Here is a 15,466-nt window from a genome sequence, read left to right as displayed (position 1 = left end):
GCCCCATTCGTATGTATCTAACGCTGTAAATCAGCAGACTGACACGGGGGCGTAATGGCCAGGTGGTAAGCACCTGGAACTCACACGAGGTAGCCCAGTTTCTAACCCCGTTTGCCCCGTGAGCCCTGAGCTTTGACATGACGAATACAGTCGCTGACGCTGTATAAAAGGAGCGTGACAACGTGCCTCGCGCTTTTAAAAAAGCAGACCAACTTTGGTTGCTTTCCGGTCGATTACTTGCCCTACGGTTTTTGAGGTCCGGTAGTGATTTGTAGATGGTGTTTTCCCCTACTTTTGGTACTTTTTTGTCCGTGCTGTTGCTTAGCACCTCCATCTGATTTAGGTTTTGAGATACGTATCAATACTTAACAACGCCTAAAATTGGGCTTCTTGCTGCCGAAAACCGCCATAAGTTTGCGACCAGTGCCTACAGTGATATTATGTTCCAGAAAGTCACCGGTTTTACGCATTTAAAATAGATACATGAGAGCCTTGGTCAGTGTTGGGATGGGTGCAAGAGCGTTGTTATCAAAGTAAGCGCATCTCGAGCGGGGTGGATGCCTGTTTCTCTCCGTTTTCTCGGCTGCTGTATGTAAGCGACCTTATACCGCGCGTCATTCGTGCGTCTGTCCACCGTGTTCCACGAGCCAGTTGACTCCCGCCGTGGCCGACAGATGGCACGAGTGGAGCGCGCAGGATGTATCGTCGGTAGGGATAGCGGAAAAACATCGCAAACGCGGAGGTGATCTGCGGTGGGGATGCTATGTATTAGGTTTTTAACCTGTGGTTGTGTCCATTCCACAGCCAGTTTGCAGTCCTGTCATTGCTTCGGGTTTATTTCCTGACCACCGAAGGACGTTTTATTTCATGCCGTGAGGCCTTTACTAGTGGTAATATTTGTAACGACCTATGCAATTGCATCTGTGTCTGCTGGAGTTCTTCGGCTCCAGAAATCATGTTCACGTACGCCAGACGCGAATACGCCAATGGTTGTTCTTGCCTTGGCCCTGGACGCCGCATGGCCAACAAGGTGGCAATGTTTGAAAGACGTGTCTGTAGCGCTATGCATGCTTTGGTGACCTTGAAGTAGTTCCGCAATTTCGTGAATGTCTAGTTCAGAATTCAGATGGTTTTAAGATTGTAATACGGGCAGGGCTGTGAACTGCACCGGAAGATCTTCAAAATGGCTACCTCAGTTCGAAACCCAACACAAACATGGAGCACCCTATTTATTCAATGTAGCTAACGTCCAACGTTTGAACACCTGATGGAAGTTGATATAAGCAACGCAGGCTGTGAATTTAGTGTTTCGGTGTGATGAGTTCGGAGTTCTCATGATGAAAATAATCGACGTTCGGTATAGCAGGAGTAAGTGGTTAAACGGCGCTATCAAAAGAGCATTGGCTGTATTGACGAAACTCGCCGTCCCGAAGCTGCGCTATGTTGACGAAACTCGACGTCTCGAAACTGCGCTATATTGATGAAACTCGACGTTCGAAGCTGCGCTATCTTGACGAAACTCGACGTCTCGAAGCTGCGGTCATGGTCAGAGCTCTTCGCGAAGTCTGTCAACAGTGTTCCAATACCGATGTCCACAGCACCTCTTGGACACACCTCACAAAATGTTGATTCCATTCCTCGGCACCGTTTGAGGTACGAGGTGGAAGATACACCGCCGGGCCGCACTTTAAATCTTCCCGTCCCGCAGTTAACTTTAGTCCATCCCGACAGTTCAGCTGGTAAGAGTGCCCCGCCTTCCATTTCACAGACCTGCGGCGCGGTGGGTTCGACTGCCGGGTTCACTGTAGGTCACCGACTGGGACAGCCCGCGGCCAGTGACGACGGCCGCTCTGACGGTCAGCTGGCGCCAGGGGGCAGGATGGACTGTGCCGGTCATGTCGGCGCGTTAAGCTTTCGCTGCCAAGTTCTGCCGTTGACTCGGAAGTTTACGATCAGGCCAGGGTTCACCAAACAAGAGCCGCTTAGCGTGGGCTCACATCACAGAAACATATCCTACCAAAAAGTACGAATTAAATGTTTGATTTCAAACCATGACCGCTCTAATTATACTGTATTACAAGTCCGCACATGCCATGGCTTCTAAGAAAGCAGTCCGTATGTCACAAATCGGAGACTGGTATATATATATATATATATATATATATATATATATATATATATATATATATATATATATATTCTAATCCCAAGTTGTGTGAACGTAGTCATGCAAAAGTATCCCTTCTTTTCTGTGAGAAGAACACATCAAGCACTGAGAGGTCTCCAGATTGTGCCGTTAGTTCTTGGTTTATCAATACATCAGGCTTGTAAAAAATCGTAGAAAGAAGAAGTCAGCAGACTGTTAATGGGAAGCTACCGAGCATGCAAGGTGGTCCTGATATGTCAACTCACGTGACAGTTCAGTCAACTCATATCCAGTCAACCCAGCCAGCTGGGTGACAATCAATTGAGTGGCAACTTTGACTGTAATGTTAACAGTGACAAGTATATTTCTGCAAGAATGCGGTGACCCTCGAATAACTACTCGATGGCAAAGCGTGATAAATGTATGATCTGTGTCTCGCCCAACGTTGTGGTTTGGTGACGTTGCAACCCCGTGTTGTCATCTGGACCTAGTTGTGCCTATTGTTTTTCGGTGCTCCCGCATTAGGCTCTCATGTTCTGTCTGTGTCTGTCTGTCATTGGGGCTTTACGACGCACCCAGCTACTAAGGCTATATGGCGTCGCCTGCCTCTCACCCTGGCAGGAATGGCTCTCATGGCTCTCATGTTCGACGACCAGTTGGCATGACGTTGCGATGGTTTACGATGCCGTAAGAAACCGGTGCTTGACTTAGCACCGAAAATATTACAGCATAACCGCATAGTGACGCGATCAATGGATCCAAAGATCCGCAAACGCGCTGGTATCAATGCCGATCCGAAGACTGGATCTATGACAGACCCGCAAGGTGGGACCTGGCATCCGCCAGATCACATCGGTCTCCTCCTTTTGGAAAATATCAAGCATGTTGATTCGGTGTTGGGAGGAAGCGATATCACACGATACGCCAGACCGTGGATGCTTCTGTATTTGAAAAACAAAACAAAAAGGAAAACAATCACTTCGCGCGCGGCTTAATCAGCTGTGCGGTTGACATGGCCCCAGTGGACATAGCAGGCGTTGATGTGTGGTCACTGAGTCGTCAACGACGCTTCCGCTCGGCGCACAAGTGGAGCGGGATCGGTGTCTTGGCCGACTACGACACGGGGGCGACTGTCAGCTGTTTGAAAACAAAGCTTTAAAGAAAGTCACCGCTGAGTAAAACCGCAGGGAATCGTGGCAGGGCATAATCTGTAATCCACCAACTACGCTCTTATATATGCTAACAACATGACATGATCATGAAAATGCATTTGAAGACACCGTAACTAATACGTAATACGACAAGGTCGGTAAGACAAATCAAGACCTTTCACATTTAACAAGATGCAACCCATCTCTAGTAACTGCATGACTTACAGCGCCAGACACTGCGAACGGGCGATCCGCTGGTGGCAGCGCATGGGCGGCTATCCTGTGTCCGGCAAATTCAGTGCACATGTATCGCCTTGACGCTACCAACTATCGTTATTGTAGCGTTGACGTTAATCCGGCCAACGACACGAGGTTTTCAAAGCAAACCATTTGCTCGTGTCATGGCGGTGTGGTCCGATGACGCTGACCTCTCACGCGCCGGCTCGCTGTCAACGGCGCCTTTCCACCCACTCACGAGTGTCAGCTGGCGCGTGTCACAGGGCAGTCCTCCGCATACAAACACGCGCGCGCGCGCGCGTTGTCACCACGGGACGGCGCCGACAAGAGATGGTGACACTGGCGGCGCTGTCTCAAAGGAGGCCTCCGGGCGACAGAGGGCAGCGGCCACCTCCAGGGCACGCACCGGCGTCGGACCGTGCTTGCCGACTCCGACTCCGACTCCGACTCCAGCTGTGGTCAGTGCGACGTTGTGGTATGGCGGCTCTGACTCTAGCTGTCGTCGGCATGGGCAGTGCGGTGTACGGACCCTGCCTTCTCCAAAGTCATTCAGGTATCGGCGGTCTGTGGCCTTGGTGTGAGCCGTTTCCGCAACAGAGCTGGCGACAAGCTGCCTGATGACTCACTGCGTGGACAGCGGCGTCTGCGGAGCTCTGTCGTCGGCGGGGAACGCTGCCGGTCGGCTGGGGAGTTCTGCCGGTTAGCTGCAGAGCTCTGCCGGTCGGCTGGGGAGTTCTGCCGGTCGGCTGGGGAGTTCTGCCGGTCGGCGGGAGCTTCACCCATATGCTGCAGGGTCCTGCCGGTCGGCTGGGGAGTTCTACCGGTCGGCTGGGGAATTCTGCCGGTCGGCTGGGGAGCTCTACCGGTCAACTGCGGAGCTCTGCCGGTCGGCTGGGGAGTTCTGTCGGTCAGCTGGGGAGTTCTGCCGGTCGGCTGGGGAGCTCTGCCGGTCGGCTGGAGAGCTCGGGCGCCGTCTCAGACGCCATTGTGGCGCTGCTTCAGTGGCGCGTACGTTCCGTTCAGCATGGCGCCTGTCGAACAGTAGTCAGTGTGAACACGACTCTGGCGCTTAGTACAGGCAATGGACAAGTAACTGAATGACATCCTTGGAGTGAAACATTTTAAAAAGGACGTACTTCATCGTAAGAAGCAGCAGCGACAAGGTAACTCAGTGTCCAAGGAATACCTCCCTGGATTATGTCCATCCCCAAAATGTACACACTCACCACCCCTATGTTCCAATGTGATGAGCTCCTGTTGCTGTGCTTGATGTGTAATACCAGTTTGAGAACTGGTGTGTGGTTGGAATGGCACATATGGCATGCATGCAAACCTCTTCACGTGAGCTGAGCAGTGATAACTCAAAGTATTTTTGCGGATTTCAGTTTTAATTTTTGGCGTTCCGACTCGGCAACAAGTCTTGCCCGCCGACCCAGAACTTCAGAATAGAAAAAAGTACTGTGCCAGTGTTGTAAGGCCCAAAAGGGGGTTGAAAAAGCACCGATCAGCAAGCGAATCAAACATCACATAAGGACGCCAGACCCAGACCCCACTCATAAGGTTTGACATCTTAAAAGTTGATCATGCTTAGCAAGCTGCGGAAAGAATTAGAGCTCCAAATCAAAGTGACCTTCAATGTTTTATACCGCTTTCCTCCCTCGCCCTCCAACTTTTGGACCACTGACGCCTCGCTGTGCAGCCCCGGGAGCTCCCGCGTCTCCCGGATCGGGTCCAGGACCCGACGTGAGCATCAGGTGGGCTCGGCCGGCACGTGGCGCCACTCACCGCTACTGCTGTACATCTCCCGCTTGTGTCTTCCATAGCTGTGCCGGCGGGGCGGCAGCGTTCGGCAGCAGTAGTAGATGAGCATGTAGAGCACAGAGGAGGCGGCCGCCAGCACTGAGCCGGCGCAGAGCAGCAGGAACCCGGAGGTCAGCGGCAGCAGGTACCGCACCACGCCGGCCCCCAAACCGCGACCTGAGGTCACACGGGTCAGATCAGCGGGTGCTTCACCACGCCAGCCCCAGACCGCGACCAAGGTCACGCGGGTCGGATCAGCGAGTACTGCACCACGCCAGCACCAGACCGCGGCCTAAGGTCACACGGGTCAGATCAGCAGGTACCGTACCGCCCTGGCCCGGGACCGCAACTTGAAGTCACACGGGTCAGATCAGCAGGTACCGTACCGCCCCAGCCCCGGGACCGGACTTGAGGCCACACGAGCCGGGTGAGCACAGCGGGCATCACCCGTCCGCACACAATGCGGGGACCTGTGTTGAAAAGGTTCGGCCAGGTACCAGATCAACGACACCAGACCGGATGGTCTGGTCTGGTGGGTCAGGTCAGCGACGCCAGAACAGACGGCGCCAAGCGGTACCACACCGCGGACGAGCAGAAACCGGATCATCAGGATAATGCCGTTGGTGCGCCAGATGACGTGCCCAACTCGAGCCCACAGCAGTCAGGGTCGCCACCGGTGATTGACACCCAGAGCAAAACACACAATCATGCACTCCGAGCTCGGCAGAGGGAATGTTTGTCGGAGCTGGGAAGTGGGCGGTTTGCGATCCCGGTAACAAGGATGTTTGGCGGACGTTTCACCACCACAGGCGCCCACACGACCGCGCAGTTGTTTTTATCGTGCACCATAAAGATGAGTGCACTCACATCGAGGCACATGTTGACCTTTAGAGGGTTTCGTGGGCACCTCTGCACCTACGGTAAGAACAATGCGCGGGAATGATGGTGAGCCTGTCATATGAAGTCATCAAAGAAGCACAAGTACGTGCCGTGCTAATTTTCTCGCATCCTACTTGATGTCAAATTATTCCCCCAGCTCTTTCATCTTCCAAAACTAGAAGCCAGGAGCCGCTTCCCGTGAAGAAATCTTGGAAACCGTGTACATTTCCGCGGATGTCATGTGCATGCATGCACATGCAAAAATAATGTAGGCTATGTGAGAAATAAACAGTATAACGTGCTTTTGCCACCTATGCCAAACATAACCGAACAATGTAACTCAGCTGTATGTGCGAGAAGGTGCATGATTTGCATCAGATATGTACTTGCAAAATGACGTACGCGAGTTTGTTGCATTGAAGTAATGGGAGGCATTACCAGCACGAAAACGAACCTATACCTATGCGATAATACGCTGGATACGGAGGATAAATATAGCACCAGTTTACTTGAGGATCCAGGTACACATAGAATTGATGTATATCACACAAAAGCAGCGATCCCTTTAAAGCCTTGTGTCACAATAGGTAGAGGTAAAAAACCAGGGGGCATTTTACGGAACCGCAGGAAACGGCCGTCACGGCAATGGTGCAAATGTGCCATTGTTAATATACCGGCCAAAGCCTTGAGTTTGCATCAAGCGAGCAGCACCAGTCGCTTGTCGGGTTGCTATGGGGTCGTGTCCCATAGTGTTAAAGGGGTGTTCTATGTACATCTGTATGGGGTTTTGGCCTGAAATAGCCATCTTGAAAATCATTCAGTGTAGTTATCAGCCCTGATATTAAGACATAGACCCCCTTAGCATCTGAGCTACATCTCCACGAAGATGGGAAGACTATTTCGGGGAGAGTATTTTAGGCCACCACGGCATACATAACATGATAACAACGTCATTCAAATTCTGTCATTCCATAAGCCATGCGGCGATCAAGGCCAATAAAAATGCAATGATCGAGTCATTCACATCTGACGTTCGTGCATATGATTTCCAGATATAGCCGCCAATTGGCTCTTCTTCAGTTTTGTGCAAGGTACGATGACGTAATCATACAATTACGCTTCCAGGACCATATGTACTTAGCTAAGCAATTGTTTTGTCGCACTCTTTTTCGCTTAAGAGCATTCTTTTCCGCTTAAAATACACCTAAAATTTTAAGTGAACTTATTTCATTATGTGTGATGATTACTTTAATATCACCAAATTTGAAGCATTTTTTTAAGACAGTTTTCATCTTTTTCAGCACAGGCGTCTGTTTATCTTGTGGTGTTCGCCTTCACTTGCACAGCACAGTTTTACATGCGGTCATGGAGCTCTTTAATTTGTTAGATTTTTCGTAGGTTTTAAATTTCACTTATCGTAAACCTTCGCATCATTATGGTTAACTCAACCGCTGAGTATTATCGCCTAATAAAGCAGCTGAACCAGAAGAACGTCAGGAGTAAACGTAAGTTTTTCACCTTCGATTGAGAGAGCGCTGCTACATATTTCGAGCTCATGGTCATCTCTTTCTAGCGTGATAGATTCTGGCGTAGGACGGTTGGCCCGACAACGATTACCCGTGACGATTTCAGGAAATATGTACGTTCCGCAATTTCACAATTCGCGTGCTGTGGTCCTAACGTAGAACGCCAAAACAACAGCATGCACCGGTGAGCATACGCACTGGTACGCGCTGGTAACATAGCGTATGCATATCCATGCATGTGCACATAATGCACATGCGTTCCATCTTGATGACTTAAAGAAGAAATGATCTCACAAGACAGAGCAATCACATTGGCTGAACAGCGAAGGACTGAGACATGACAGGCAGGCCAGCTGATCCAATGGCCTGACACCCTCCGGGGCGAAGGGCCGCCGTCTCGCGGACAGAGAGCGGGCGATCCGAGCCGTCCAGCCGGTGCCGACTGGCTTGCCGGATCTGCCCCGACCGAGTACCGTTATGGCCCTGCTTATGGCCGTGCTGGGTCGGCGGCCGCGATCAAGGCAGCTTCGGGAGCTGAGCTGCCCCGTAGCGACGAGCCCGCCACAGCAAAGCCGGGCGGCGCCACGTAACTGGGGGCAGAAACCTCGGCAGTTGTGGCGCAGCACGGTTGTGTGCTGCGCCTCACAGCCCAAATTTGGTAAAATGTAGGAAGTTATGCGTGGGGTTTGGGTAACATGTATACAGACAATGAGTCGATGTCATAAAGGCAAAAAATAGCTCAGACCGTTAAATTCTGTAGGCAGAGTTTGATAGGCGGTGATATGCATTAGAGTCTCTAGAGCCGTGCTACATTCCCGACAGACGGCGTCGATGTCTGTCTCATCTGTTTTGTGTCAAGGTGGAAAGAAAATAGCACCTCGAACGCTGATGCATTTCGAATCTATATCATCCGAATTGGTTGCAGATTATGACGAATCGGCTCAAATATAAACCACGGAGGGCAGCCTCGGCATTCCGACACCTTATGTGGAAAGCAAACAAAACGAAAATAATATGACCGCTGTATGTGGGCTGTTATGAGCTCACAGCTTCTGTTTCCCCACCACTGATCGCATATGATCCCCAGCTGATGGCTTTTGTGACCATGACCATGTAGCTGTTGTCGCCGTGAGGATGTGACTCGAACAGATTTCAGAAGTGAACCTTCCATTTGGAAGACTTACTCCCGGAGTCATGTTGGGGCCAAAATTATATAAAGCCTAAAGCCAGCGTTTGCTATACGATCTACACGACGAATGCGATGACAAGAAGGAGACATCAGCAGTAAGTTGGCAACCCAAATTGCCATTACTTGCCAATGAAAGGGACAAAAGCTATCGGCGTGCTCTAATGGTGGCCAACACTCACTGGTCATCAAAACGAGGCATGAATCCATGCACCATATCCGCATGTCCCATAAACATGCGTGTTCAGCAACTGGTGACCTCTTGGGTGGAAAATTTCGTGAAGTTCGAGTTGTCGGCGAGACTTAAGTGCGCGCGTATGCTAGCAGCGGAGCTATGAGCCTCCGTGGGCCTTTTCGTTAGTGAAGCCGGTTCATATAGTTTTGACGTTGCCTTAAACCGATGTTCGACCTGCCCCCGTTATCAGCAGGTCGGGACGGAGTCGCTTACCAGCAGGTCGAGGCGGAGCCACTTATCAGCAGGTTGGAGCGGACCTGCTTACCAGCAGGTCGGAGCCGAGCCGCTTACCAGCAGGTCGGAGCAGAGCCGCTTACCAGTAGGTCGAAGCGGAGCCACTTACCGGCAGGCTTGAGCGGAATTGCTTACCAGCAGGTCGGAGCGGAGCCGCTTACCAGCAGGTCAGAGCGGATCCGCTTACCAGCAGGTCGGAGCCGAGCTGCTTACTAGCAGGTAGGAGCGGATCCGCCTACCAGCAGGTCAAAGCGGAGCCGCCTACCAGCAGGTCATAGCAGAGCCGCTTACCAGCAGGTCGGAGTGGAGCCGCTTACCAGCCGGTCGGAGCGAAGCCACTTACCAACAGGTTTGAGCGGAACTGCTAACCAGCAGGTCGGAGCCGAGCCGCTTACCAGCAGGCCGAAGCGGAGCCGCCTACCAGCAGGTCAAAGCGGAGCCGCTTACCAGCAGGTCGGAGCGGAACTGCTTACCAGCAGGTCGGAACGGAGACGTTTACCGGCAGGTCGGAACGGAGCCGCTTACCATCAGGTCGAAGCCGAGCCGCTAACCAGCAGGTCGGAGCGGAGCCGTTTACCAGCAGGTCGGAGCGCAGCCGCCTACCAGCAGCCGGGTATCACCAGAGGCCACTGCGACCCCTCCGGCTTTTGTTCCCAGAGGCCAGAAGCTAAGGCGTCGGCCGGGACTCGATCCCGGGCCTTCAGCTTGGAATCCGGGCCCGGTCCCGACGGAGCTACTTCGCCACTGCATGGCTTTCCCCATCCACTGTCCCATGCCGCATTGGCAGACGTTAGTTACCGTCTGTGGCTGTCTTCTAGCGACATCCCCATTCACTGACCTATGCCTTAGTGGCAGACGGTGATGACCGTCTGTCGTCCTCCAGCGCCATCCCTCGTCACTGACATATGTTGCAGTTGCAGACGTTGGTGACCGTCTGTCGTCCTCCAGGGATATCCCCCATCCACTGACCTATGCCGTAGTGGCAGACGGTGATGACGGCTTGTGTGGTGGCCTCGATGGCGGGCGAGCTCTGGCCGGAGGTGAAGAGGACGGCCGCCATCCAGGCCAGGTGCAGTGTGAACATCTCCAGCGACTCCGCCACCAGCGCCAGCCACGGCGCGATGATGTAGGCGTAGCCTGAAGCACGCACACGCGTACCGTGTAAGGGTCGTCGCTCACGGCCGCCGGAGCCCTGCACGCACACTGACCTCCTGCTCACATTGGTCAGCTTACACTGATGTGTGAAATGCACACGACATGACAACCGGGACGCACGTTGGTACAGGTTCACATGCATGCTAGGGGTGCGATGGCTGTGCTAGGGCTGTGGTGCAACAGTTGGGACAAGCATGCAGCAGAAGATATATCACACCGCTGTGACAGACGCAGTGCGCCGTATGTGGGACCACCGCCGGCGGCGCGATGACACGGTCACAGGACCGCGCCACGGTGCAGGCCAGCCAAGGTCAAGGTCACAGGACTGCGACGCAGGCCTGCGCCGCGGTGCAGTGCAAGCCAGCCAGGGTCAGCTCCAGCGCGGCTGCACGGCCGGTGCACGGTGCACACGTGATTCGATGTCCGCCTGGCGTGCACACGTGACTCGACGTTCGTCTACGGAGAGCCCCGAGAGATTGATCCCGTAACCAAACGGCCTCAGCTGCACAAGTCCGCCGTTGCTGGCAGCCAGCCAAGCAGCCTAAGCCTTCATGCACCAAACATGGTCTTCCGACTGCCGCCACGGGAGGTTCGAACACGATTCTTGCAATGGCAAGAGGGGAAAATGGTGTCCGCTGCTAGATACAGCTGTAAAGCAGCAACATACCCTGGAGTGATATTCATTCCCCAAAACGTATGTACCTCAAGGTTTGAAGTATATGTATTGCATGTGAATATTTCATGGTTCTTGGATGTCATTGGGGATTTGTGAATCACTCCGCAATTAAGGTCATATGGCGTCGCCTACGCTGGTAGGAGGGCCGATATTGCAGGAAGTTGAGCCACGCACCTGCGATATGATAAAGTAATGACATAAAAAGACGTTCTAAGATAAAATATTTTTCAGTTGGGTAATCAGATTACTTCACCAAGGCTATCTGCATTTGCTTGCGTAACGGGACTGTTTTGCAAACCCTTTTCTTTGTGCACACGATTTGCTATGCTGTGCCAGGCGCGATTCATGTGAAGTGCATATAGATATGTGGCATTTTAAAGATTCAGTAATGCAGCTGCCCTGCTCGCTGGGAGCGCTCGCTCCGTCATAAGCGTTCGTTCATTGCACAAACCCTTCGCCTCATTTCATTGCCTCGATTTGTTTCCATCATTTGAAGTCATGATTCCATTATCCCACCTTTTTCGCTTTTTACTTATTGTTACATCAGACGCGTATGCTTTGATCAGTGATACCGATTTTCTCGAAACCGTCTAGATAGCCCATAGTGGCAATTTGAAGTTGCCGACCCTGCGGGAAAAATCTTTGTTGACTTCCTGCTCACTACAGTCCAAGCAACACATCCCATCCGCGTTACTTTTCCCAGTGTGTGTATTCAGTGATGTTTACAAAACACTCATGTGTCAGTGTTTGTGCAATAAATGCTGCGAAAAAAATGCATCCTTCTAAGACAAAAAGATATGCGAAGATGAGACTTTTACCCCCGCGAATTCAACGAAACATTATGCTACGACTTTAATCTCTGTGGCGCCCACCACAGTCGCTGTTTTCGATGCGCACTTCGGCTTCGGGAACGTAAGTATCACATATCCATGTCGCGCACTGGCTTAATCTGCAACCAACCAACTAATCGGTAACATGGTCTTACCCGCTGGGCCAATCAGAAAGTCTTTTATTCGCACCAGTGCTCACGGTGGCTGGCATGACGGCAGCAGTTGCGACCGCAGGGAAGAAACGTAGCGCCGTTACAAGGCGTTGACAGTGTAATTTGGACTCATCAATCGTGAAAATTGATCGCCCTATTATGTCTCGACTGTCCTGCAGTGGCACTACTCAGCGCGATCATTAGGCGTGTCTTTATTGTTATAGCCATAAGGTGTCATAATGCTTCACTAGGGTATGTTTTGAAACATTCCTCTAAAGGTGAGACGCCCGCTAAAGTCGCAATCACGTAATAATGACGGTGAATGCTTTTTTGAGCCTGTCATGCTATGAGTGTGGTCATGGTCCTGACACCGAACGTACGGCGTGGTCACGGCAATGATGCTATAACGGTCGTGAAATTACGGTCCGAGTGGCCGTGTCTTGTGAATCACTTCCCAAATTGACCGTAATATGTTATTCGCGTCCAAATTGGTCATCTCCGGTGGCACACATTCCGCTCGTCATTCGTTATTTCCACGCCTCCCGACCCCGATCCGTTTTTTTCTGCTTCAGCTGCATGTGGCACGTCCCCCTCTCGTTAGTAATCCTGGGCATGTGTTTGTGGTAGGGGTGACACTGGACAATGCTGCAGGACTCCGAGGTCTCGAGGCCTTCACCGACACACGACACCCTCAGCCGCACCCGAGCCGTGCCGTCCTACACCAGCATCAATCTTGTGTTGGCAAAAAGTCGCACTGTAACTCTATTAGGCCGTCCGGGGTCCTGGGACAAAAACGGCTCGCGTGCGCCAGAAAACGGCGTGCTGTTGACGTGATCGAGTGACGTCTGTTGGTGACTCGATCACTGGCTGTGATTTTATGCCCTGACTCCTCTCCACAAAAGGAGGCAAAACATGGGCGATCTACCGAAGAACTTCTGGATACGCTAGAGCAAGCAGAACAGCAAGATTCTAAAAAGGTGGTTTTCTAGCCGCAACAAATTTCAAAAGGAAGAAATAAAACGAATCGAACTTCCTGGTAGCTGAAACCTAGACCAAATTCAATATTGCCAACGACGTTTTGCCTCCAACAGTAAAATAAGGCACATGGGATAAAACATTAACACGCTGGAACAGACGCGCGGCCAGAGCCTTGGTGAGGGGAGAGGGACTCAGGCTTGATAAAGGGCCCCTGATGGTAAGAGCTTCAAAGTTGTAGAGAAGATGCGCCCAGCCTTATCTTTAAAGGGCACAAATCAATTTTAGAATACATTCAAAACCATTTTACAACGGTTGTTCTTACTTGCACAGCACCCCCCCCCCCCCACACACACTAAAAACTAGCCGAACATGGCCTAGTTGTTAATGAAGGAACTCTGCCTCTCATATTTTCATTTTTACCTTCTATAACTAGAATAGAAGCCAGAAGCTACGGCAAGATCAACTCTGCCTGAATTCATAATTAATAAACATGCATTAAACGACTGCATGAAATAAATCACTGGCACTGTTCATTTTGCAATGATCCAGTTGACTCTTTCTAAACCGATAGAACTAAGAAGCCTCTTTCAAATTGGTTTACATGGGCTGTACAGAGATATGACCCCTGCGAATGTAGATCAAAACCAATAAAAAATTTTACACCAACGCTGCCAAGCCATGTTTGTCTGTAAATGCTCAGCATTCAGTCAGAATTGATACATGATGCAACTTATGTAACGTAGTTGCTCGCTTGCAAATCTTGGCAAGCAAACACTCGATGTCAGACATTGTAGTCTCCATAGGCCGCGCAGCGTTGGTCCCTCGGCTGACACTGAGCCGTGGTCAACGGAAGAACGAAAGTGAAAATGCATTCGAAGGAATGTGTAGGATTACTTTGTAATGTTATCAAATTGCACATTTCGGAGGTATTCCGGGGATGTATTTCACCCGTGGAATTTTCAGATTGATGATGAGAACGGATTGGCCATTACGGCAGCGCAAAGTAGAATTGAACCGAAAATCTGAAACATAGTAATAGTTCTCTCTTCTTCGTGTTGTTTTAACTGTTTATCTGTCCCAAGGACAATCTCAAAGCAGTAGAAAAGATGCACCCGGCCTCATCTTTGAATGACTCCTATGAATTTTAAAAGGCATTCGAAACCATTTTTACGACGGTCGGTCTTACACGCACAGCACCCACCATCTGGCATTACTTGCAGTGGCCAACGCCGTTCGGTTCTGCGGAAGCTACAACCCAGGTCATTGCTGCGCATGCCCTCGAGGTGCTGAATCTGCTGGTACGCATGCTAAAACCTTTTATGTAATTTGTTTCACCAGTTGATTCTGCAAAAGAAGAAACGGTCTTAAGCAAACACGCGATAGCCTGATTCGTTTTTTCCACTGATTTCGACCCACTGTATTCAACACTAATGAGCCCCATTACTTTTTTCTGCGAAAGGGACCCCTTGTGTACGTTACACTACACTAGTGGGCACCTTATTGTTCCCGGGAGAGGGCTGAAGGTCAGTCTGTCCCACCACGGGGCGTCTTCCGGCTGCCGTTCGTGCCCCCCCCCCCCCTCCCTGTTCGTAAAGTCCTTGCTTCTCCCCAAAGTCCCCGCTCTCCTTCCCGTGAGCCCCGGAGGATCCCCACGGGAGGAAGATCGCCACTAGAGAGGACCCCTGACGAGCGGGGAGGGGACACGGGCGCCCGGCCCGGGGAGATGCCCGTTCTATGCCCATATCAGGTAGGTCATGTTACCCTGTACAGGCAAAAAGTTTTAATAACTCACACAAACTAAAACGACTTTCCATTTTGCACTTTATTTGTTTGAGGCGTTTTGTCCTTATAAGCCTACGCCAGTAGGTCTATATATGTTTGCGGCGCTGCTGAAATTTAGTACACCCAATGATAATATGCTTTAACGAAAGTGGATGATCGCCCGGCTGACACTGGGGGATGGGAGAGGGGAGAGACTGACGTAAGTATGTGTAACAATGTGTGAGTGTAATGTGTCCTATTCGTAATCGGACCAAAATTCGGGGAATGCTTCCACAGGGGAATGACTCCACCGAGGAATGGGCGCGGGGAACGGGCGCGTGGGATGAGCGTGCCCAGCGCGAGGGCATGGACGCGCTCGAGCCGGACGCGAGACGCGCCCGGGCGAGTCTTAAAAGGAGTATTTCACATTTATATGCGCTTTTAAACTGAACTAGCCTGCTTGAACACCTTTCGGTGCTGTTCCCGAATTGCCGCTCTTGAAACCTAATCCCCTCTAGTT

At 51.3% G+C, this 15,466-nt stretch overlaps 1 protein-coding gene across 1 annotated transcript in view; it reads right to left on the bottom strand.

Moving 5' to 3' along the window:
• Positions 1-3,831: 3,831 nt before the first annotated feature.
• Positions 3,832-15,466, bottom strand: part of LOC119107956 (uncharacterized) — a 28,045-nt gene continuing 16,410 nt past the window's right edge. Inside the window, exons 5-7 of the mRNA XM_037231547.1 lie at positions 10,364-10,531; positions 5,320-5,511; positions 3,832-4,565 (exon numbers count right to left, since the gene is read on the bottom strand). Coding sequence (XP_037087442.1) covers positions 4,510-4,565; positions 5,320-5,511; positions 10,364-10,531 — 416 coding nt within the window. The 3' untranslated portion in view covers positions 3,832-4,509. The remainder of the gene's footprint in view (positions 4,566-5,319; positions 5,512-10,363; positions 10,532-15,466) is intronic.

Source organism: Pollicipes pollicipes, unplaced genomic scaffold (assembly GCF_011947565.3).
Source record: "Pollicipes pollicipes isolate AB1234 unplaced genomic scaffold, Ppol_2.1 Scaffold_6686;HRSCAF=7923_pilon_pilon_pilon, whole genome shotgun sequence".
Taxonomy (NCBI): domain Eukaryota; kingdom Metazoa; phylum Arthropoda; class Thecostraca; order Pollicipedomorpha; family Pollicipedidae; genus Pollicipes; species Pollicipes pollicipes.
This window is presented reverse-complemented; position numbering and strand designations above follow the sequence as displayed.